The sequence below is a fragment of the Cricetulus griseus genome, chromosome 2, assembly GCF_003668045.3.
Source record: "Cricetulus griseus strain 17A/GY chromosome 2, alternate assembly CriGri-PICRH-1.0, whole genome shotgun sequence".
NCBI classification, from domain to species: Eukaryota; Metazoa; Chordata; class Mammalia; order Rodentia; family Cricetidae; genus Cricetulus; species Cricetulus griseus.
The window spans coordinates 109,407,410-109,433,029 of record NC_048595.1 but is presented as its reverse complement, the minus strand read 5'-3'; the positions used below and the strand labels follow the sequence as shown (position 1 = coordinate 109,433,029).

At 40.5% G+C, this 25,620-nt stretch overlaps 1 protein-coding gene across 7 annotated transcripts in view; it reads left to right on the top strand.

The window, feature by feature from the left end:
• Positions 1-767: 767 nt before the first annotated feature.
• Positions 768-25,620, top strand: part of Casp8ap2 (caspase 8 associated protein 2) — a 48,122-nt gene continuing 23,269 nt past the window's right edge. For 2 of the 7 annotated variants that reach the window (XR_004768283.1, XM_035439942.1), the window contains exons 1-7: positions 768-939; positions 3,719-3,766; positions 15,148-15,230; positions 20,537-20,605; positions 21,283-21,383; positions 22,162-22,236; positions 25,273-25,388. Coding sequence is in view for 3 of the 7 variants with exons in the window: in XM_035439942.1 (XP_035295833.1) it covers positions 15,176-15,230; positions 20,537-20,605; positions 21,283-21,383; positions 22,162-22,236; positions 25,273-25,388 (416 nt within the window). In the remaining 4 variants the exon portion in view is untranslated. The other 5 variants (XM_035439940.1, XM_035439941.1, XR_004768285.1 and 2 more) reach the window with 4 other exon arrangements.

Here is a 25,620-nt window from a genome sequence, read left to right as displayed (position 1 = left end):
CACAGGAGTAGATGGTCAATACAAAATGGATTCCGTGTTTTTGTGTGTGCGCTTTTTGTCTCATTTTGCATTGTCTTGGCTTTTTATTTATTCATTCATTCAGTATTACTGGTTTCTTTGTTTAAAAGAAAGCATGTGAAATTCGGCGGGTAGGTAGGTGGGACCTACGAGAAGCTAGGGTGGGGTAAAATCGATAATATATTGTATGAAAGATATTTAATAATAAAACCTTCCACCATGCTAAACTAGTGTCACATTCTTTTTGTTTCTAATTTACTTACTTTTATTCGATTTGCATCTGTATTTTGCCTGCATGTATGTCTGTGTGAGGGTGCCAGATCTTGGAGTTAGAGAAGTTGTTTCTGCCAAGTAGGTGCTGGGAATTGATCCCAGGTCCTCTGGAAGAGCAATCACTGAACCATCTCTCCAGCCCTAGTATCACCTTAATGCTTCAAAGAGTCTGTGTTACGCTATATTTACCATCCAACATGACACCTAAGGGCAGCCACTGAGCGCTGACTAGCGCGCGGCTGACACAAGCTAGAATAAAGAATTAAGTAAGTCATCTTCACTTGCTTTCAGCCAAAAGCTAAGAAGATCGTCAACCTTTACTTTCCCTTTCTTTACGGTCTACGCAGACACGCCTACTTCCGCTCTGGTGACGTCATTTCCGTGAATAAACCCCGCCCCCTCGCCTGTCGTCGCCGCCTGCCCCTTTCCCTTATGAGCTGCAGTCGAGTACCAGAGTTTGGCGCCAACTGCATTTTTTTTCCGCCTTCAATGGCGGGAACTGGCTATGTGCGCCGAGACGTTCTTTGCGTCTTATCTGATTGGTTGTCGGCGCTAGGTCCCGCCCTGGCGTCCTTCCTGCGGCCTGGGATTGGTGGAGACGGCGGAGCGCCCACTGGAAGCGGCTGCTGTGCGGGGCTGACCGACCGGGTAAGTTCCTGGGTTCCCGTCGCGGGGTTGCGGGGAGAGGCTCCCGAGCGCCGCCTGGGACAGTGTGGGCTGTGACCGCAGGGCCGCGCGTCTTGCCGGGCGTCTGGGAACCGGCTGCCGTCCTCGGGGACCGCCCTTCAGAGCCCTGGGAGGGTGCTGGGACGAGCACACGGAGCATCGTCGGGTCTACCGGGCGCGCCTCCCCTCCCCCACCCGTGTCTCCTCTGTCCCTACTCCCGAGCTTTCGGTGAGTGTGGAGAAAGGGCTGTCCCGAGTGCCGGACGCTCGCTGACGCGCGCTGTTTCCCAAGCTAGTACCTTGAGAGAAGTTGTTTATGTTGCTCTCTGCAGCGCCCAGAACATCCCTGACGGGTTGGTGAGGATGTGAATGTAGAATTCGCAGGAACCCGCGTTTATGCTTCAGGACCAACTTGGCTTTGACCCTCCCTGACTTTTAGACTTTTTGGTCTTTTCTGTTCTCTCCACAGCACCAACACCAAACCTTTTTGCTTAAGGCCTTTCCCCCATGAGCCTCAGCTCCTCTTTGTAAGCGAACAGGCCATTAAGCAAGGCTTCTTGCATCTATTTCCTTCCATATCCCAAATTATTTTTTCATAGTATTTCCTGCCGTCGTACAGGAAATGCGCATAGATTTGTATTTTAAAGAATGTACTTGATTTTGGTCATTTGACTGGGATTTAATCCCAGCTCTTCACTTTCTAGCTGTTGGTCATGGCAGATTTCCTAATCGTCTGTCAGTTTCCACATCTATTTAAATGGGATAAGGAATAATATGGACCTGATAGAAACTTCAGTGTGATTTAAAGTAAATCAATACTCTACAGCATTTAGATCAATACTTGGCACATAGTAAAGGTGCAATATACTTTGCTTTTCTTTTTTGTCTTCCTCATTCTCAGAGTCTAGGACTGGACTTGCCTTTAGCTTTTGCCTTTTTTTCCCCCTCCACAAATGTATGTTTTTCTTTATTGAAAAAAATTTGAACTTCCTTTAGACTGCTTTTTAAGACATTGACCTTTCAGAAAAGACCAGATGACCCCTGCCTCTATGCTTTTGCTTATGAATCTGTTGGAGCTGTCCCTCCAGATACTGGGGAGTTAGCCTGTGACTTTAAATTTTTTTTTTTTTTTTTTTGGTGCTAGAGACTGGCATGTTCAGAGCCTGTGAGTGTGCCAACTGTACATTACCGAGCAACATTCCAGCCCAGCAGCTGTTACTACTCATTAGCTTCTCATCTTTTAAAACTTGGCCTCTACATTTTTCAAAGATGTCCCACTTCTGTCAGTAGTAACTAACGTGTATCTTCAAGTGGGAGCTGAGAGGAGTATAGAAAGGTCTTTTTTTTCCCCCACCTCTTTTATTTTCCCTAGGAGACTCACTTTCCCTAGGAGACTTTTGTAAATTTTTAATATACCTGTCACCATGACTCTGATGAATCTCAAACCATAATATGTATCATATTAACTCTCTGTCTTTTTCTTTTAAGAAAAATCTGTTAGGTATCCAACTTAAATTTCCAACCCTGTTAGACATCTTTTTTTCTTCGTTGCCATTAAATACATGGATTTCACCTTGGCAGAAGTAGAAACTTGAGAATCATCTTTAACTTATTTGGAATTTCATAAGCTCAACAAATGATTGTTTTATTACTTATCAGTATCCCAGGCTGTTCTAAGAGCTGAGAATGGTGTTGAACAAAACAGAGATGATCCTTGTCCACCGGGGCCTTCCTGTCAGTAAGGTGGACATTTCTTCCAGAGTCCCACAGAAAGAAATGTGGAACTGTGGAAAGAAATCAGTTAGGGAAAGGATCCAGTGGTACAAGGATATATAACAGTGTCAGGTGGAGTGGCACACGCCCTTAGTCCTAGAACTCAAGAGACAGACGATAGTGGATCTCAAGAGTTTGAAGACTGCCTGGTCTACAGTTGGAATTCCTGGATGTCCAGGGCTACACAGAGACCCTGTCTCAAGCCCCCTAAAAAACAAAAAATGAATGTCAGAGGTTCTTGACTGTGTGTGTGTGTGTGGGGGGGGGTTGCCTAGAGAATAACATTACTTAAGCCAAAATAACAGATTTAAATAGAGTAGAGTATCGAGCAGACAGCACTTTTCAGAGTCACTGACAAGCAGCATGTTCATAGAACTGAGGAAAAGCCAGTGTGATTAGAGCATACACTGCTGGGGAACAGAGCAGAGTCACACAAGATAACTCCAGTTCTCGGTTCAGGTCTGGTCATGCAGGACCTCAGCAGAATTGTTAGCAAAATGTGGTCATTGTCCGAAGATCAGCAACAAGTACCCAAAGGTTGTTAAAAGTAAGAGCTTAGTCAGAAAAAAAAAGAGCTTAGTCAGATTAATGTTTTGAAGACAGCTCAGGGGCAGGTGAGATATCTCAGCCAGTAGAGACACCCAATGCCAACCTGATCACCTGGCTGAGGTCGACATACGTGGCAGAAGGAGAGAACAAATTCCCACAGGTTTTCCTCTGACCTCCATTCGTGTACAAACACACTAAATAAATAAATATAAATATATATGTGTGTGTTTATATATTTATATATATGTACATGCATATATATTAAAGACAGGTTATGGTGTAAAGAAAATTTCAAATAGGAAAGAGTGGACAGTGGAACAGATTGTACATGAAATATTACTGACTTACCACAGAATCTCTCAGATTTATTGTCTTTATTTTTGTTAAGTTCTTGACTCCCCGTTTGTCTTTCACACTTTGGTTCTTCTATTTTTGACAGGATCTAACTGAGATGCCTGTCTCAGTGTACCAGCTGCTGGGACTAGAGGTGTGTGCCACTCTTTCCTGCTTTGGATGATCTTTTCTGCTTAGCTTCTGGCCACGAGTATATGAAATGTAAATTTGGTTACTTTAGCCTCTGCTTTAGAATTTCAGTGATTCCTCCCTCCAGTCCCTACTGGAGAGAGTTCAAGTGTCTTGATCATAGAAACTACTTGATTCTCTAACACCTCACATTCTAATGTTGCGTTCATACATTTTAAACTATGAACATTCATATCTGGACTTGCCTGCAAACTCATAGATAGACTTAGTGGTAGAGAATAGATCTGGTGATCGGGGTTGGTGGGGGAAATGGGATGACAGGAGGGAGAGGGAACTGGGATTGGTATGTAGAATAAGATTTTTTTAATTTAAATAAAAATTTATTTAAAAAAAGAATAGACCTGGTGAGATGGTGTCAGGAAATATGCCTGCAGACAGGATTCTAAAATCACCAGACTTCAAAATTTTGGACTTTTAGAGATAGTAAATAATAAAGGTGGCTAGAAAGGTACCCAGTGAAAAATCATAGTAAGGAAGTTGGGCAAAATTCCCTAGGTTTTGGCAAGTTATGGGAAGGTTTTTGAGCAAGAAGTGATAAAAGCAGTGCTTCTGTAGAAGAATTTGTCACTATTGTTTGTAATTTGTATTTGGAGGAGCAAAGTAGCAACAGTAGAGCCTAGAGCACATTGAAATGTCAGTGAATGGGGATAAATGGAGAAATGTTGCAGAGGTGACATCAGTAGGCTAGAGTGTTGGTACTATTCATAAAAATAAAGATGTCATTCTGTGATCAGACACTGATAGGATATGTCTTTTTGTTCTGGACTTGGTGAATGTGTACTTACAGTGGAATACATTTATTTTGTCTTATTACTGACTTTCTTTATAACTTAATACAAGCAGTTCCTAATTCTTAAGTACAGTACTCTTGAGGAGGCCACAGGACATCCTATTACCCTTACCAATCCTTTCCTCTTGTGTCCTATGCTGTTCCTCCCCCATCAGTAGTTAATACAAGGAGGCAATTTATGTTAATGTAGTTAGTTGAAGATAAGATGATAATAATATTAAGTTCATAATATTTGGAAATTACTCATCAGTTGTGTAAATGCGTAAAGCCATTTATAATTTTGTTACTGACTTTGTAATAGCCATACCTCTATGAAATCCTTTAGATGGGACTTTTTCATGGTAGATAAGACTAAGTAGGTTTTGAGAGAGACCAGTGGAGTCATCATAAAAGTAAACTATGAACTTAAAATATATTCTGGCTCCTTTACTCATTCTTTTTTTGGGGGGGGCAGTGATTGCTTTGATTTTTAGTAAATATTTGTGCTCATACATATAAAGTAAATGAAGCGCAATCTTTACTTTCAGGTCATTTGTAGTTTAACTGGTATCCTCTGCTCATGTTATTTAAATTACTTAAAATAATTTCATTTGGTTCATTATGTAGTAATGGTCTTCATACCTACTATATGTGATATATAAGCATTATGACAAAAGAGACTTTAGAGATATGACTGAATATTTTGTTTGCTTTGAGGCAGAGTCTCGTGTATCCAGCCTGGCCTTGAACTAGCTGAGCCTCTGCCTCTGAGTGCTGGGATTTTGGGTAGGCTTTGTGCATGAAAGGCAAGTACTCTATTGACTTGGCTACATACCCACTCCTGACTAAGGATTTTGAAGTGGGAAGCATTATCCTGCATTATCCAAGTGACTGTAGATTCTGTCACACAGGTTCTGATGAGAAGGAAGTAGGAAGAGAGACTGTAGGAATGTCCATGTGATGATGGGGCCTAGAGAGAGCACGGAGGCTAGCATGCAAATGTAGTTCTGGAAGCAGAGGTTGGAGAAAGATGGTAAGCCTTTGACTCTGAAGGTGAGAGAAAGGAGGCTCTAGCTCAGGAAATCAGGTGCTTTTAGAAGCTGGAAAAGGTTAATAGCCTCCCTCAACCCCCATAGAAAATGCAGCCCTGATCACACCTGCTTTTAGACCAGTAAGGTGTTTTTTTCCCCTTTCCAGAGCTATAATAATTTGTGTTGTTCAAGCCACTGTTTGGTGTAACTTGTAAAAACATCAATAGAAAACTAATATACACAGTCTTATTGTGTGCATTTCATGTATCAATAGCTACATGTGCTTATAGCTACTCTATAGGAAGCTCACCTTGATAACACTGGTGTAAAATACTTTATTTTTATTATTTTGAAACCGTGTGTGTGTGTGTGTGTGTGTGTGTGTGTGTGTGTGTGTGTGTGTGTGTGTGTGTGTGTGTGTGTGTGTGTTTCAGTGGATGTCAGATCTCCTGGAGCTGGAGTTATAGATGCTTGCAAACCACTTGATGTATGTGCTGGGAACTGATGGGGACTGAGCTCTCATCCTCTGCAAGAGCAGTAAGTACTCTTTGCCATCTCTAGCCCCAACATCACTAGTTTAAAAAGTCCAAGCATCCAGAATAAAATTTATCAATTCTAAGCCTAGAATTACTAAATCAAAACTTTGATGAGGGAATGTCTATCAGTCTTGTATTTTAGTTTTTCCAGGTGTTATTATGTACGCTGTCATCTAAGAAAGCAAATTAGGGGGTCCGGGGAGATAGCTTAGTTGGTAAATTGTTTGCCGAGGAAGCATGAGGATGTAAGTTCAGATCCCTAGAACCAATGTGAACATGCCTATAATGTGAGTGCTGGCAAGGCAGAGAAAGGTGGATACCTGGAGCTTGGTGGCCAGCTAGTCTTGGCAAATTAGTGATCAATACAGAGACCCTGTCTAAAAAATATGGTGACGAGAGATTAAGAAAGACATCCAACCTGGCCCCATGGTAGCACATGAATATGTTTATACATACATGTACCATCCACACAGGTACACATGTACACTATAGCAAATTATTGTAGTAGCTGTTACTGATTACAGTAAGTTCAGTGCGTTGATGGATAAGGATTGGCTATCTGTACACAAGGGTCTTTTCTTCTGTGGTTGCTCTGTTTGGGAAGACAATCACCATTCTAGGAGGAAACAAAATGAGCAAAGTAGTAATACTTTTGATTATGAGACTGACATGCTGCTTACTACACTAAGAAGGTAACAACACAGAGTACTTTAGAAATTGCATATACAGCCATTTCTGTTCCAGTGTGATATGTTGAAGTTCTCTTAATTTTTGTTTTGTTTTTGATACTAAGAATTGAGACCAGAAGGCTAGGTAGTGGTGGTACGAGCCTTTAATCCCAGCACTGGGAGGCAGAGGCAGGCGGATCTCTGAGTTCAAGGCCAGCCTAGTCTACAAAGCAAGTTCCAGGACAACCTGGCTGTTACACAGAGAAACCCTGTCTTGAAGAAAAAAAGAAAAAAAAAAAAGAATTGAGACCATAGTTTTACTTGCAGAGTATATGTTGTACTACACACACACACACACACACACACACACACACACACACACAACTTTTGTAAAACTTTAAAAAATTTGTAGTTAGTTGAATTTCTGGATTCCTATTTAATGGTTATAGAAAGCTAAGTGTACTTTTTACTTTTGGGGATATTTGTTAGGAATTCTAACATGTCTCTTAAAATTATTTTTATTATTTTATATGTGGGAGTGCATGTATGTCTGTGCACTGCCTGTATGTCTGGTGCTTACAGAGGCCATAAGAGGGTATCAGATCCTCTGAAACTGGTTGTGAGCCACCATATGGGTAGATTTTTATCTTCACTGATTTAATGACTCTGACTTGTTTTATGTTTGTTTAATTTTTCACGGAATATAAAGAAAACCACCCTGCAGCCCTTGTGAGACAGAGTCTGGCTGTGTTGAGATGAAAGGTAGGATGGAGAGAGTGAAGATCTACATGCAAGCTCAGATTCTTTCTTAGGGTTGCTGTGCTGTGTACTCTGTGTAGTCCTGTTGTGGTACAGCTCACTCTTGCAGTGCTGGTTGAACCCAGACCCTTGCTCACAGCAGGCAAGTTAGTGCTCTGTCACTGAGCTGTATCCCCAGTGGTGTAGAGTTTTAACCTGAGAAGATTTAACTAGACATCAGCTTCTCTAAGTTTGACAGAAGCTACTAGATAGGCTTTTGTCTCAAGTGAGGAGGTTGAGGAAGAAGCTGGCCATTTTAGAAATTTTCCACCTTTATTACCTAACCATGGCCCCTTTCTCTATCTGTTTGCCTACTAGGGAGTCTGTTGTTTTAGTTAGGGTTTCTATTGCTGTGAAGAAACACCATGACAACTCTTATAAAGAAAAACATTTAATGTGGATGACTTACTGTTTCAGAAGTTTAGTCCATTATCATCATGGCAGGACATGGCATCATGCAAGTAGACGTGGTGCTGGCGAAGGATCAAAGAGTTAATATATCTTGATCTGCAGGCAACAGGAAGAAGTCTGAGACATTGATTGTGGCTTGAGCATAAATAAGACCTCAAAGCTCACCTCCACAATGACATGCTTCTTCCAACAAGGCCATACCTACTTCAACAAAGCCACACCTTCTAATAGTGTCATTCCCTATGTGCTTATGGGGGTTAATTTTAGACTGCCACATCTGTCTAACTCCTAGTCTTTCATTTCTCCTCTTAGAGATCTCCCTAACTGCTGTTAGGGAGTTTGGGTGCAGTGACCACTCTTAGCTGCTTTACATTGACAAAGGGTCTACGGAGGGGGGCAGCAATCAGAGTGCCTCAGGAAGGTCTATCTAAAGGGACCAGGATAAAACCTAATCGATGGCAATGACCCAGAGCTTAAAACAGCTATTTGGTGATGCTGTGTGTCTTTGGAGCTTGTTATATAAGGGAAGTAGGTAGCACTTGTAACATAAAGTGAGTCTATAATTCCTACTAAGAGTGCAGTTAGAAAAATAGCAGGGCATTTTGCCCTTATTAGAGGAAGAGAACAGGCAAGAAAACAATCCAAAGACTCCTCAGCAGGCTTTGTCATAGGTATTAGTGAGACTAATGATCTCTCTAACACCATTGTTTATCATAAGATATACACTGTTGGAGGATGCTGTTTGTCTGGTTCAAGAGTTCAAGGATGCTGGGCAGTGGTGGCACACACTTTTAGTCCCTGCACTTGTGAGGCAGAGGCAGGCGGATTTCTGTGAGTTCAAGGCCAGCCTGGTCTACAAAATGAGTTCTAGGACAGCCAGGACCACACATAGAAACCCTGTCTCAGGAAGAAGAAAAAAAAAGTTCAGGGAGCCTTTTACCAGCCAATTTAAGCTAAGAAGTTGGCCATTGCATTCCTCATAGGGAATGTTAAACGACAAGATAAATGAGGAAAATTTGATGTCATGATTGACTTAAGTTTTATTTAGTAAGGTGAGGCATAATTTTGTGGTTGGCTGGACTGTGTACCAGAAAACTTTTTACCAGGATCCCGTAGAGGCCTATTGGCAGTGCCTTACCACCAAGAGATGCCTCTGCCCATGTGTCCGCTATAATGTCCAGTGGAGGTGGACAGTGTGGGCCAAACCTGAGTGAAATCAAGGTTTCATTTGTTGAAAGTCACAGCTGGCCATCTGCATCTGTAGGTTTGATAGCAGGATGTCTGGCCCTCTCCTTTAACCAGGGAACATGATTGGTTAGGGTACAAGACATCACATTATATCTCTTCCAGAAACAGTTTTATCAGGAAGAGAATTATTAGTGGGAAATAGTTGTCCAAATAATATCTCATGGCTAAGTGTGATGTCTGAGGACTGTTAAAAGAGACAAACATATTGATCATATTATTCCTGGTAATGATTTCCTTTTGAGTGTTCAAGACCATGTAGGTGGCCAAAATTGGTAATTTTTTGCTGTCAAGGCCAGTTGAAGAGCTGGTCCTCCTTAGGGGTTACTTGGGCTTGTGCAGAGCCTCTGATTCCTGGTCTGTCTTGTCAGTTCATCTGTGTAAAGATGTCAAATTCTTGCTTGACCACTGTTTCATTTGGAAGTGTGGAAGAATTTTTCCTTTCTTGACCCTTCTCTTTGCAGACTGGACACAGGCTAGAGTCTACTCAGTGGCACTTCCATGGCCTTCCTGAACAAGAACAGGTGACATGACATCCCACAGACAGAATGTGTCCCAGGGTTCCCTGGGACTTAGTTTCCCTTATAGAACAGGGGGGAAAATATTCTCCCTTTTAATTCATCTGACTGCATCAGTGTTGGCCTCTAAATACAATTCTTGAACATCTAGAGGGTCAGTTGTACCTGTTTATTAATTAGTCTGTAATTTTGGGTGAAGCATGAACAAAAACTAAGCCCTTTTAAAATAAACTTAATTAGACACAGCTAAGTCCACTACACTCCCAAGTCTTTTACAGCTAGAGTCTACAGGTCCATCCTGTAGTTTTTCTTAGCAAGGTCTAGGTCAGTGAATCTCTTGATGCTGTGACCCTGTCATACAGTTCCTCATGTTATGGTAACTCCCCAAACCATAAAATTATTTTTGTTTCTACTTCATAGCTAAGTTTTCTACCATTATGAATTGTAATATAAATATGTGCTTTCCAATGGTCTTAGACACCCCTGCTAAGGGTTGCTTGACCTTCAAGGGGTTGAGAATCACTGATCTAGATCCTGCAGTTAAAAGAAAAGTTAAACAGTAAAATTTAGAGGACTTTTTCTCTTGTTTATAGAATAACTCTAACTGAAGTATGATATTATAATTAAGTGTTCCCCCAGGGGGCACTTTTTATTATTTTCTAGAGGATATTTAGGTCATGCATGATCAAGAAAAAGACCCAGTTCACTCCAGTTGTCCAGTAGACAAGCTAGTGGGAAACTTGAAGGAATCTTGGAAGATTTCATCCCCATCTGTAAAATGAAAAGAAGGTTGGAAGAGACTGGTGGAGGTTTGCCTAATCTTCCTACAGTCTTAACCAAGCATCAAGAGAGGACAACTCCTAGCCAGTCAAAGGAGTGGTCATCAGGGCCCAGACACCCTGAGACTGGTTCCAATATGGGACTGATTCATGCTTCCCCATGCTTTCAGTTCTAGTCCCCACCAGTTATTACTTCTTTTCCAGGTATCGTTATTGAGGGACAGACAACTAGTTCCCTCCAAGTTCTCTGTAGGACAGACTGAGGTGAAGAACATGCTAGTTGAATTCCACCTCAGCCTTGACAGAATGTCTGGCATAGGGTCTGGTGAGATGACTCAGTCAGTTGGCTTGACCTACAAGTTTGACAACCAAGTTTGGATACTTAGAACCCACACAAAAGCTGGATGCAGAGCTGGACGGTGGTGGCGCACACCTTTAATCCCAGTACATGGGAGGCAGAGGCAGGTGGATCTCTGTGAGTTCTAGGACAGCCAGAGCTGTACAGAGAAACCCTGTCTTACCCCCACCCTCCAGCTAGATGCAGTGAAACAAGTATCTGTATATCCAGTGCCTACTATAGGAGGTGAAAACAGAAGAATCTCAAGTTTGTGGGTATCGAACTCCGGCTTAGCAAAGGAACTTTCTAAGGTACAAAGGTAATGATAGACACATAGAGGTTGTTTTCCGACTGTCACAGCATACCCACATCTGTATGCATGAAATGACACCCACATTTCACACACAAAATGAAATTTGAAAAAAAGAAGATTGGCTGACATCAGGAAAATGAATGATGATGGCATGCTAGCAAGGAGGAATAGAAGCAGGAACCCCTACACATTGCTGGTAGAAACGTAACTAGTGTAGCTACAATGGAAATCAGTATGGAGAGTCCCCCTCAAACTGAAAACTACCATATGATCCAGTTATACCATGCCTGGGTATAGACCCTTTCTTAGTTTTTATGGCTGTTAAGAGACCAAGACTGTGGTAACACTAATAAAGAAAACATTTAATTCAGGTGGCTGGCTTACAGTTCAGAGGTTCAATCCATTATTATCATGGCAGAGAGCATGGTGGCATACAGGCAGACATGGTACATAGTAGCTGAGAGTCTTACATCTTGTAGGCAGCCGGAAGTCGACTGAGATATTGGGCAGTATCCTAATCATAGGAAACCTCAAAGCCCACCCCAACAATGACACACTTCTCCAACAAGGCCATACCCACTCCAACAAAGCCATAAGTCCCAGTAATACCACTTCCTATGAGGTTATGAGGGCCAATTACATTCAAACTGCTACAGACATAAAGGAGTCAAAGTATATTTGCTGTAGTACTGTTCACAGTAGCAAAGATAGGAAACCAGTTTAGATTCCTATCAGCGGGTGAATGGATTTAAAAAAAAAGATACAGCGTAGCTTGATGTCTTAGTCTTCTAATACCAACTACTAAAGAGGCTGAGGTAAGAGATCACAAGTTTTAAGGCTTTCTTTGGGCTACAGAATGAGTAGGGGTGGTGTAAGTATCAGCAAGGTATAATGATATACATGTTTGAAAATGTTGTAATGAAATCCTAAGTAAAGAAAAGAGTGAAAAGATGATCTCAGCTTATAACTCCTGGGCAGCCATAGGTACATTCTAAAAGATAAAAATAGAAGAAAAGAGTCTGGGACAGATTCTAAAATGGTATGTTAAGACTTAATTTACGTTTTTTAGAATGAGTACTATAAGAATTAAAAGAATGTATATCTGAAGTATGATGATGGAAGTAAAATTGGGTAAATTCTGGATGTGGAATGCAATTGATCTTGAGGTGGAATCACAGTTCCATAAGGCTGTTCTAAGTTAGAGTTTATTTGTGCCTAACGTGAATATACATCTGCACAGGAAACCCCCTTTTTTTTTCTTTGTGGAGGTGCAAATTGTACATCTATAGTAAATTTCTGTGAGCAGTGAGTTCTTTCATTATTCACATATCTTTTTGCCAATATCTGGAAGTTGAAGAGTGGCTAACCAGGCACTGAGGCACTTCCTAATCATCTGCGTTTTGATCCAGTTGGTGACTATTTGTGTTAAATATCTACAAATGTCTACAAGGAAAGCACATTTGAGACTTACTGCCTAGGATGGTGGGTTTTGTGGTCATATCCAGGCTTTGTCTGATGCAGGTGTTTGGCGTAAACCATATTGTTTACAAGAACAGTTTAGTCACGGTGGGCTAGGGGTTTTTTGGTTTGTTTGTTTGTTTGTTTTGTTTTGTTTTTTCGAAACAGGGTTTCTCTGTGTAGCTTTGGAGCCTATCCTGGCACTCTGTAGACCAGGTTGGCCTCGAACTCACAGAGATCCACCTGCCTCTGCCTCCCAAGTGTTGGGATTAAAGGTGTGCGCCACCAACACTCAGCAAGTTTTTATCTGTTCTGAATGGCAGAAACCTTCTTAAAACCCTCCCAGACTCTAGCCAAAGTATCCCTCCCTCCCCCTCACTCTCTCCCTCTTTCTCTTTCTCTCCCTCTCCCTCCCCCCTCCTCTCTCTGCCTCTCCTTTTCCCTCAATCCATTCTTCCCTCCCTCCCTCTTTCCCTCTCCTCTCAGGCAGGGTCTCACTGTGTAGCCCTGGCTGGCCTGTAACTGACAAAGATCACCTGCCTTTGCCTCCAAGCCTGGCTGCCAGTATACTCTAGACATCTAACACTTTTCTTCATTTGCCTTTCCTTCATTACCACTGAACTTTAACTTTTTAAAAACAATTTTAAAAGCTTATTTATTGCCGGGAAGTCATGGCACATGCCTTTAATCCCAGTACTTGGGAGGCAGAGGCAGGAAGATCTCTGAGTTCGAGGCCAGCCTTGTCTATAATGTGAGTTCCGGGACAACCAGTGCTAAACAGAGAAACCCTGTCTTGGTAAAACAAAATAAAAAAAAAAAAGCTTATTTATTTTGAAATAGAGTTTAGCCGTGTAGTCTAGACTACCTGGGACTTTCTATGTGTAGCAACCAAAATGGCTTCAAACTCGCAGTCCTCCCTCTCAGCATCCACAGTGCTCAATTTGCAGGTTCATGGCATTATGTCTAGCTCTAAATGCAGTACATACACATATGTAATTGTGGAGTTGGTTTTTCTACACCATTTGGGTCCTGGGGAGTTAAACATAGGTTATCAGCCTTGGCAGCAAGCATCTTTAAATAACTGAGCCAACTCTTTAGCCCTCTAAAAGCAATTAAAAAAGAAAAAAAGTGCATTTTCTTGTTGCCAAGCCCAATGACTGGAGTTCAGCCCTTACGATCCACATGGTGGAAAGACAGAATAGACTCATAAACATTGTCCTCTGACTTCCATAGCTGTACACCATGGCACATATGCACAACCCTCTAGTCAATAGATAAAGGTTTTTAAAAAGTGCCTTTTCTTGTGATTATTTTAAAGTTTTTCATGTACATATGTACGTGTGCATTTGTGTCTTTTTAAAAAATCATATGTATACATATGTATGTGTGTGTGTGTGTGTGTAAGCATGTGTATGCCATATTAATGAGAGCACATACAGGACAGAGAACAACTTGGTAGAGTTGGTTCTTTTTTTTTTCTTCTTTTTTTTTTCTTTTTTTCTTTTTTTCCGAGACAGGGTTTCTCTGTGTAGCTTTGGAGCTTAGCCTGGCACTTGCTCTGTAGACCAGGCTGGCCTCGAACTCACAGAGACCCGCTGCCTCTGTCTTCCGAGTGCTGGGATTAAAGGCGTGTGCCACCAACGCCCGGCTGAGTTTGGTTCTTTTTTGCCTTTACATGGGTTCCTGGGATTGAATTTGCATTACCAGGCTTGCACAAGTGCTTACCTTCTGAGTGTCTTTTGAGCCCCAGTGTATTTCTTTCTTACTTATTTAGTTTATTTTTGTGGTGCTAACAATAGAGCCCTGCAACTTCATACATGCTTGCAAATGCTCGATCATTAAGCCATACCCCAGCTTGCATGTGTCTTTATTTTTTAATAAGTTTTATTTACTATTGTGTGTGTGTATGTATGATATTTGTGTGAGGGCAGACATGTGCATGGCATAATGTACTCATGAACGTGAGAAGACAGCTTGCTGGAGTTGGTTTTCTCTTTTTCCACCCTGGGTTCTGAGGATTGATCTTAAATTGTCAGGCTTTTCCCCATGAAGCCAGGGCAGGGCGGATAGTGTTTGTATTTCTTGTTATGTGCATATGTATTTGTTTTTAGTGCTGATGGTTCTTATTTTAGTGCAAAGTTAATGTGTATTTTGAGATTCCCCCTTCTGTCCCCCATAGTGATGGGGGTCAAATTCAGGGTCTTCTACATACTAGTGTATTTTGGCTGATTTTATGAAATTAGTGTATTTTACTTTGTGCACGGTTTATCTATACCTACAAATTAGAGTTCCATTTTTTAGTTTCGACTTTTGCCTAGAAAATGTTAGGCATTTTTTCTTTATAAATGTATAGGTTTGTTTTTTAGAGAGAGAATGATGTTATTTAGTGTGTTCAAATTTGAAAGTTGCTTTGCAAGTTGAAGCTATTCTAATGGTGGGAATCTTTATGCTTAATACCGTAGATGGCACCTGTGAAAAGGATATAGAACCATGGCAGCAGATGATGACAATGGTGATGGAACGGGTTTATTTGATGTCTGTCCTGGTAAGAACTCTCAATTGTCTTTTGGAATTTACTTACTCTTTTTTTCTTTCTAAATTTTGGTACTGGGAGTTTAGAATCATGGCCATCCAAATGCTAGGTACGTACTCTGTCACAATGATAGCCCTAACCTTACTTGATATCAATCATAAAATCATTTATTTATTCTTAACGGGAAATAGACCCCAACTTTTTCCTCCCCTTGTAAGTGAATTAACGTAGCAAAATACTAGGGACATAGAGAGTACTTAGTATATGTGAACTTTGTTTTTTGTTTTGTTTTTGTAGTGCTGAAGAGCAAACACAGGACCATATACTTGGCTATACAGCACACTGCTCCTTAGCTATTATATCTTTTTGTATAGGGGCAGGGAGATCTCACTATGCTTTGAAATTGGACCAGGACTATAGGCATAAATCACTGCACCTGGCTGACCTCTCCTCTCCCCTCCCCTCCTCTGCCCTCAACTCCCATTCCCTCTCCTCCCCTCTCCTCCCCTCCCCTTCCCTCCCTGCCCCCTTTCAAGATAATTTAAATCTATTTTTACTCTATAAGTGTTTTGCCTGCATGTATGTATATGCATCATGTGCATGCCTGGTGACCAAGGAGACTAGAGGGTGTTGGACCCCCTGGAACTGGAGTTACAGATGGTTGTGATCCACCCTGTGGGTGTTGTGAACTAAACTTGGATCTTCTGCATGAGCAGCAATCTCTCTAGCCCTTGGCTAATATTTCTTATTGTGTGCTTTTAAGTCGCTAAATGTAATCAAGGTAGCAATTTTGATGATGTCCCAAATTTTGTCATGTCCCAAATACTTTTGAAGTAAATTTTGTTGTTGGCTTTTGTTTGTTTATTTTATTTTTTTTTTTTTTTTGAGACAGGGTTTCTCTGTTTAACCCTCAGTGTCCTGGACCTTGCTGTTGTAGATCAGGCTGGCCTTAAACTCAGAGATCTACCTGCCTCTGCCTCCTGAGTGCTGGGATTAAAGGTGTGCACCACCACTGCCGCCACCACACCCTGCACAAGACATGGTAATAAGCTTATAAATATAATCTGTTTTGCATGGGATCAGGGGCAAAGGGAATCCAGGGCCTTGTGCATGCTAGGCAGACACTGCCAAATGAGCTATATATCCTAAATATAGTGTTGTAGGTTTATAACTCTTGTGCTATATTTATGTCATTTACACACACACACACAAACACACACATACACACACACACACACACACACACACACACACACACACACACACACACACACACACACACACCTCCCTGCTGAGACCATTTAGTATTGCTCGTATGTGTATGTTTAGGGTTGACTATTTGGAATTATATAATCTTGTCAGGGGCCTTGTCTCTAGAAAAGACTTGGTTCTCCTGTTCTCAGCAGTCATTGATTTCATATAGCTCTTCATCTAGGAGTTGGGCCTTGTGAAATTTCCTCATCCATGTTGGCATGTCAAAGGTGTTATCATTTTTCAGATCTTATTTAGGCAACCATACTTTGAGATTTCATGGGTGCAGCTTCCTTGTGATATATGGGAGACAATTTTAAGCAGCTATTCTGATCATCAGGCTTTTAAACAATCTTTCCACCCCCTTTTCTTCAGTGTTCCCTGAGTCTTAAATGTAAGGGTTGCATTGCCGAAGGGTTGATTATCTCTTAGTTCATTTTTACTTAAAATGTGTTTTTAAAAGTTAATGTTGGTAGACATGGAGTGGCTCCTGCCTGATCAGCATCGTGAGGACTCTGGGTAGAGTAGTTGTAGTTTCAACCTGTTACGTTGCTATTATAGTTGTATCGTAAGTTGTTTAAAATTTAAAAAATTTTTACATTTTTAAATAAAACTTCTTTTAGTGTTTTTTCTGTGTATGTGTGTCTGTCTGAGTATTTTGCCTACATATGTCTGTGTACCTTGGGTATACTTAGTGCCCTTGAGGCCAGAAGATGGGGGGTCAGGTCCCCTGAAACTGGAATTATGGATGGTTGTGAGCCACCTATAGATCTTAGGTACTGAACTGTAGTCTTTTACAAGAGCAAGAAGTGCTCTTAACTACTGAACTATCTCCAGCCCCTCACAAATTTTTATCACACTAGTTCTATTAATTTTAAAGGATAAAAATGGCATTCTTGGGGGGCTGGAGAGATGGCTCAGAGGTTAAGAGCACTGACTGCTCTTTCAGAAGTCCTGAGTTCAATTCCCAGCAACTACATGGTGGCTCACAGCCATCCATAATGAGATCTGGTGCCCTCTTCTGATGTGGAAATATACATGGAAGCAGAATGTTGTATACATAATAAATAAATAAAATCTTTTAAAAAAATGGCATTCTTGTTTATTGGATATAGCTGCCTTTTATTTTTTGCATTACTCTCAAGTCTGTCCACATATCTACTTTTTTCTTGATTATTTTTATTTTTGTGGTGATGGGAATTAAATTCCAGGTCTTGTGCTTGCTGGCAAATGTTCTGCCACTGACCTGTACCCTAACCTGCATATTTAAATAATAGAAGATCGGGCATACATTCTTTGAGTGTGCTTTTAAATTCCATTTTAATCTTCATTTGTATGTGTGCTTTTGGACTACACCTCTTTGCATTATTATTATTGGTGGTTCAAGGAATATAGGTATGTAACCATACCTGTCATGGTCTTTGTTATAGGTGTCATGTATGACAATCCAAATATGTTATCTTTGTTATAAGAGTTATGTATGACAATCCAAATATGTTATCTGTGCATAATTAACCCAACAATATACTGCTTTAACTTTTACTTTCAACAGTCTTATCGTAAAGAAATTAAAAACATTTAGTAGGATAACTTTCCATTGCTAGCCTTCCTTTAGTAGTACATGGTATCATTTTCCCTTATCCTTTGTTTCTAGACTCTAGTTACATCTTATATGAGATTTTGACATTATTCTGTAGAACTCTAAATATGTATGTATGTGTGTGTGTGTGTGTGTGTGTGTGTGTGTGTGTGTGTGTGTGTGTGTGTGTGCACTACATGTGTGCTTGGTGTCGAAGAGGGCAGAAGAGCACTTCAGATCCCCTGGAACTGGAAATACAGATGATTGTGAATCACTATGTGGATGCTGGAAGAGCAGCCAGTGTTCTTAGCCACTGAGTCAGCTCTCCAGTTCCCTGTAGAACTTTTAAAGGCTTTCCCCCTTCATCCTTTCCTCTGTTTTACAGATTTGTTTTTTTTTTTTTCTAATCAATGTAGTACAGTCAAGCATATCCAGTGATGATGATGATAATTATTATATGTAGTTTTCTATTTTAGAATTTTCAGTTGGTTCTGTTTTGTTTGTTTCTGTTGTTGTTTTACATCTTGTTTGGTTTTTCAAGAGAGGGTTTCTGTGTGTAGCCCTGGATGGCCTGGAACTTGATACGTATATCAGGCTAGCCTCCAAGTGCTAGAATTAGAAGTATGCACCACCATTTCCAGCCAACTGGTTCTTTTGTTGCTTTTGAGATAAAGCCTCGCTATGTAGACCAGACTGACCTTGAACTCACAGAGAACTATCATGCCCAGCTCTAATTGGTTCTTTTAATTGTTTCTATTTCTTTGGTGAGGTTTACTAAATTTGGATTGCATTAGTCATAGTCTGATATTGTGTGGAGAGTCTGGATTATATTCTCATCTTGCATTTATTTTAACAGGTATTTGACTTGGTTGAAAATATACTTACAACTCTGAGTATTTTAGCTTTTGGTGGTTCTGTTTTCTTTGGAGGTTATGCAGACATGCGGACATCTGAGGCACAATTTGGAAATCCGCTCCTTGGTTTTCTGAATTTGCTCTCTCATCTTCAGTTGCTTTTTCCTTAGAGCCTTACCTCAGCTTTAACCTGACATTTCAATAAAATGATGCCACCTACAAATGTGTCAGGCTGCATTCCTAGCTGTTGCAGGATGCATGTGGCCTATAGATCTCAGGTTGGACATTCCTAGCAGAGATGTCTGTCTGTTGTCACTGCCCATAGAGCTCGAAGATAGATCTTCCTTTCAACAAATAGCAGTGATAAAAAGGAGACTGGGAACTTGGAGCTATCTTTTTTTAAAATTTATCTTATGTATATGAGTATTTTGTCTGTATGTATGTCCGTGTACCGTGTGCGTGTCTGCTATCTGCTCTGTGTAGGCTGTAAGAGAATATCAGATTCCCTGGGAATAGTTACAGTTGGTTGTGAGCCTCCATGAATGGTCTTTCCATCCCAGTACTTCTTGTAGGTATTATCTCATGGTCAGGATTTGTTTTCTCAGTTCAGTTCTCAAGCTTCACACACCCCACTCCCTTTTGGTTTCTGTTTGTTTTATGTTGTTTTTTTAGCTCTTTGGGTAACTTTAATATTTAATTTAGCATTTCAAATGTTATGTGAGGATTGGTTTGATGGAAAGTAGTTTATTATTGCTGGAAATAAAACCTCATTACACTTTTTTAGGGTGTGTGTGTGTGTGTGTGTGTGTGTGTGTGTGTGTGTGTGTGTGTGTGTGTGTGTGTGTGTTGTGTGTGGTGTGTGTGTGTGTGTCGTGTGCGCGCGCGCGCGCGCGAGTGCGCTCACGCGCGTGCAGATACCCATGGAGACCGGAGACCTGAAGAAGGTATTGAATACTCTGGAGCTGGAGTTACCAGCACTTGTGGCCCTTCTGATGTGGGTCCTTTGAAAAAGTAGCAAGTGCTTTTAACTGCTAAGCTGTCTCTCCAGCTCCAGCACTAGTAGATTTTTCTCCTAAAAGATCTTTTAAAAGATGTTGAATTAGGTGTAAATGAATGTGTCTGTGTGAAGGTCTGTGCACATGTGTGCTGGTACCCGTAGAGGTCAGAAGAGGGCATCTGGTTCACTGGAGCTAGAGTTACAGGTGTTTGTGAGCCACCCAACACGGGTGCTGGGACCAGACTCAGGTCTTCTAAAAGCACTCTTAACTTCAGAACCACTTCTCCCAACTCCATACATGTTTTTTTAAGTGAATTTTTTAAGTCTGAATCTGAAGTAGTCAACCTATAAATTTCTATATCAAAATGTTTCAGTTGATAAGCCTGTTTAAACCTTGTCTGTTTCTTTGTTTTGAGACAGTCTCTCTGTGTAGCTCTGGATGTCCCAGAACTAGCTGTGTATACCAGGCTGGTCTCGAACTCACAGAGATCCGCCTGCCACTGCCTCCTGAATGCTGGGATTAAAGGTGTGCACCACCACCACCCAGTCCCTTGTATGTTCCTTTCATTGTCTAAGTAGGAATGGAAAATTACCCTCAACCCATGTCAGTTTTAACTAGTGTTTGCCATTTTTGCAGCCTCTCCTCTTAAAAATAATGATGAAGGCTCATTGGACATTTATGCTGGGTTGGACAGTGCTGTTTCTGGTATGTAGATTTCATAAAACAGTCTCATTTTGTTTGGTTGGTTTGCTGTGCATGTTTTATTGTTATTAGCTCTTGGTAACCTTATAGCTCTGAAATAATACGACCTGTCTTTGAGATAATTACACTGAGGTAATTTCTTTCTGGCCCAAAGCTTGGTCAGAACATATTAGCACACAGATTTGTTTCTCTAGGACTCAGATTTAATTTGTCCTTGTGCAAACATATTTCATACCATTGAAATGACACTTGTCCTGTTGAATATGCATGCCTGCCTATGCTATCACAGAGAATAATGTTACTGTCAGTGTCTTCAAATGATCAGAATGAATGTTAATGGAGTATCTGACCATCTATCCAATTAGAGCTTTTCCACAATCAGATCTTTCAGTGTTTTGTAACAGATGATTACCACACTGGATTTATTGAAACAGCCATTTTATATAATGTGGCTTTCCTGCTGTTGTCTATGAAATCAGTGTAGGTTGCATAAACTACAAATGAGGAGAAATATGACCCTTTGAAGTAGATGCAACATCAAGAATCCTAACACAAAAAAATAATGGTATACATGTATAAAATATAAAACAAACCACTCTTTATGCTCACTAAAATGTTTTGATAAAAACTGATTCACAAAAGAATCCTAACAAATATTTTAACATGTTTTGTGTTTTCAGACAGTACTGCTAAATCCTGCGTATCATTCAAAAACTGTTTAGATTTGTACGAAGAGATCCTGACTGAAGAAGGAACTGCAAAGGAAGCAACCTACAATGACGTATGAATTGTCACTGTTACTAAGAACAGTTAATTCTGTAGCTCCTGAAGAGAGGGCTGCAGCTTACTGTTGAACAAATATTCCATGTTTAGAGATTAGTTGAGTTTTTATTTTATGTACATTGGTGTTTTGTCTGCATGTGTGGCTATATGAGGGTGTCAGACCCCCCCTAGAACTGGAGTTACAGACAGTTGTGAGCAGTCAATGCTCTTAACCGCTGAGCCATCTCTCCAGCCCCCGGAAGTAATTCTTAAGTTAACAGTATTTAAGGTAGTTTCTGCCTCTGACATGTTTTTCCAATAAATACTTTCTGAATAAATGTCTGAATTCAGTTACAATTTTATTTGACTGAACTTAAGTATCTGAATGTATAAAATTTTAGTGAACTATTCCTGTAATAGAACATTGCATTTTTTCATTATTTGTATTAAAATGTCCTAAGACTTACACGAGAAAATTTCTTTTAGCTGTATATTTTAATATTAAGGTTCAGAAGTACAATATGAAGCTTACCAAAATGTACTATCAATGGGCTGAACTTTAAAAACCAATAATCTAGGCAAGCATAATGGTACTTACCTATAATCTCAGTGTTTGTGAGGCTGAGGCAGAAGGTTCAAGAATGAAGCAGCCTGGCCTACATCTTGGAGACACCGAGAAAACAACAACAACAAAAGCAAATGTGATATGTTTTAATAACCTATGAGTACATTGATTTCTCCCCACCTCAAAAATTTAAATGTCACTTAAGTTAAATTAGTCCTTTTGCGTTTTACAGTTGCAGATAGAATATGGCAAATGTCAGGTGCAAATGAAAGAGCTGATGAAAAGGTTTAAGGAAATACAGACACAGGTATTGTGGTTATTTCTTCCTTGTTAACATTTACGTTTGAGTGTATGTATGCACATGAGTGAATGGATGTGGATGCACTTGTTTGTACATGTGGAAGCCAGAGATCATCCCTGGGTGGTGTTCCCAGGCACCATCTGCCTTGTCTTTTGAGACAGGGTTTCTCACTGGCCTGTATCTCACCAAGTAGGCTAGGCTGTGTGCCAGCAAGCCTCAGGGATCCAAATCTCTCCACCTTTCCAGCACTGAGATTATAAGCATGTACAACTCAAAATAACTTTCTGTGAGTTCTTGGGAATCAAACTTGCATCCTCATGCTTGTATGCCTAGCTCTTTACTAACTGACCTATCTTCCCAGTCAGCCCTTTGTTAATGTTTTATTTAAAAACATAAAAACCTGAGATTGATTCCCAAGACAGATAGACAGACATCAATGAGTGTAGTCCTAGCTGCTTAGGAGACTAGAATGGGAGGATCATTTAACCTTGGAGTTTGAGAGGCAGGCTGGATAACATAGTAAGACATTCACTCTCCTCCCTCTCCCTGTCCCTCTCCCTGTCCCTCTCCCTGTCCCTCTCCCTGTCCCTCTCCCTGTCCCTCTCCCTCTCCCTGTCCCTGTCCCTCTCCCTCTCCCTCTCCCTCTCTTCCTCTCTTCCTCTCCCCCTCCTCCACCTCTCTTTTGTTTTTTTCCAGACAGGGGTTCTCTGTGGCTTTGGAGGCTGTCCTAGAATTAGCTCTTGTAGACTAGGCTGGTCTCGAACTCACAGAGATCCACCTGCCTCTGCCTCCCCAGTGCTGGGATTAAATGTGTGCGCCACCTCCGCCCAGCCTAAGACCATCTCTTTTTCAAAGAAAAAAAGTTATAATTAAAATGTTGGCAGTTTATAAAAAGCTTAATACCAGGGCTGTAGAGATGGCTCAGAAGTTAAGAGCACTGGCTGCTCTTCTAAAGTACCCTGGTTCAATTCCCAGCATATGGAGGCTCCCAATTGTCTGTGTAATTCCAGTTTCAGGGATCCAGCATCCTTTCACAGACATACATGCAAGTAAAACATTAATGTACATAAAAAATAAAATGGAGAAAAAAAGATTAATACCCAGATTTTGTGCATTTGAGGTAAGTGCTCTAACACTGAAGTATACCCCACCCATCTTTTCTTGGTCATTAATTATCAAGGCAATAAAGTATTGGCATCTTATAAAGTTTTTTCTTTTTTGTTAGACTTTGAATCCAAGGCCTAAACATTCAGCATCTGACATTATTTCTCTCTCTCTCTCTCTCTCTCTCTCTCTCTCTCTCTCTCTCTCTCTCTCTCTGTGTGTGTGTGTGTGTGTGTGTGTGTGTGTGTGTAAAATTACATCTATTCTTTGACAACCATACATGTATACAGTATGTCTTGATCATATACATCCCTCTCCACTCTAAAAAATATTTTTTATCAATTTACTATTTTAATTATTTCTTGATTAATGAAAGGGTTATAGGAAAATTTATTAAAAGTTAAAATGACATTGACATAATTGCTGTGTTGGATGGACTGCTAATTGAGTGGTAATTTTAGAAGTGGCTGGCTTGAAAAGGGTCGTTTTCTTTTGTTTGAGGTAGTCTTACTGTGCAGTCCTGGCTAGCCTGGAACTTCCTATGCAGACCAGTCTGGCCCTGAATTCAGAAGTTTGCCTGTCTCTGCCTTCCAAGTGCTTGCACTGAAAGCATGTAACACAATACTCAGCTAAGAGGATAGTTTTGAGGAACAAGGATTAGGATTTTTTTTTTTTTTTTTTAGTAGAAAAAAGTGTCAACTCTCAGTTCTCAGTTATTTTTGTGATTGTGCTGCAAAAATATTGAATGTGACAGTGTTCTGTGTACTTTTTTATACATCTTGTTTTTCTTGATTCTCCTTTCCCTGAACCAGCTCTAGATTTGTATCTTTTTTGTTTGTTTGTTTTTTGTTTTTGTTTTTGAGACAGGGTTTCTCTGTGCAGCTTTAGAGCCTATCCTGGCACTCACTCTGTAGACCAGGCTGGCCTCGAACTCACAGAGATCCACCTGCCTCTGCCTTCCGAGTGCTGGGATTAAAGGTGTGCGCCACCAACGCCCGGCTCTAGATTTGTGTCTTTATTTGAAAACTAACACATTTTTGCATATTTAGCTTGTTAGATAGGGTATTGCTTAACACTTTTTAGTGGTTGTTTTTTATTTTAAGACATGGTCTCACAATGTAATACTGGGTGACCTGGAACTTGCTATATGGATCAGGCTGGCTTCCAACTCGAAGAGAATCTGCCTGCCTGTGCCTCCTGAGTGCTGGGACTAAAGGTGTGCACCACCACACCTAGCTGATCATATTTTAGTTATGAAAGTTAAGTATTTAGTTATTAAAACTAAGACCTCAATATAATGGTCCAGGGAGAACTTGCTGTCCTGTATTACTCTTACAGTTCGATGTTTATATGAAGTATTTCCTATCAGGTGGGCCTTTTCTGGTGTTGGGTATCATCTCAGAATCTCAGCTTCTGCATCTGAGCAATAGGAAAACAATGATTCTTTTTTCTTTTCTTTTTCTTTTTTCTTTTTTTGGTTTTTATAAGACAGGGTTTCTCTGTATTGTTTTGGAGCCTGTCCTGGAACTAGCTCTGGTAGACCAGGCTGTTCTCAAACTCACAGATATCCACCTGCCTCTGCTTCCCAAGTGCTAGAATTAAAAGGCATGCACCACCAACACCTGGCCAAGAAAACAAAAATTCTTAGAGAGCTGCTTCTCAGAATTACCTAAGGCAAAATGTATAATGCCTAGCATTAGTTAGTATTCAGCAATTAGTAGAAAGCTGGGCATGGTGACATATACCAGCAATCCCCCCACACACACATTGGAGGCTGAGGCAGGAGGATCAAGAGAGTTCAAGGCTATCATGAATTCCACATCTACAGCCAAGCTTTATCTTTAAAAACCTCACCCACAACAACTAGTGACTATAAGTAGCACTATTGACAATTCTGTATTTTGGTCTGTTAATGGCTCTTATTAATCTGTGTCTTAGAACTTGAACTTAAAAAATGAAAACCAGTCTCTTAAGAAGAATATCTCAGCACTGATCAAAACTGCCAGAGTGGAGATAAACCGTAAGGATGAAGAGATAAATCATCTTCACCAAAGGTATCACTGTGGGTGTCACCTGCCACCATTCACATGAAGTATGTTTTATTTTCAAAGGATGGAATATGTATTTTATTAAATAGTTACAGTTCTAATGTAAATAGCAACTACTCTGCTAATGATTTGTAATGATAACTGTGCTTACTGATGGAACATTGCCACACACTTCCAAATATATAGTTTTCCAAATCATTGGGATCTTGTACTGATTATCAGAGAAAGTCACTGTGCA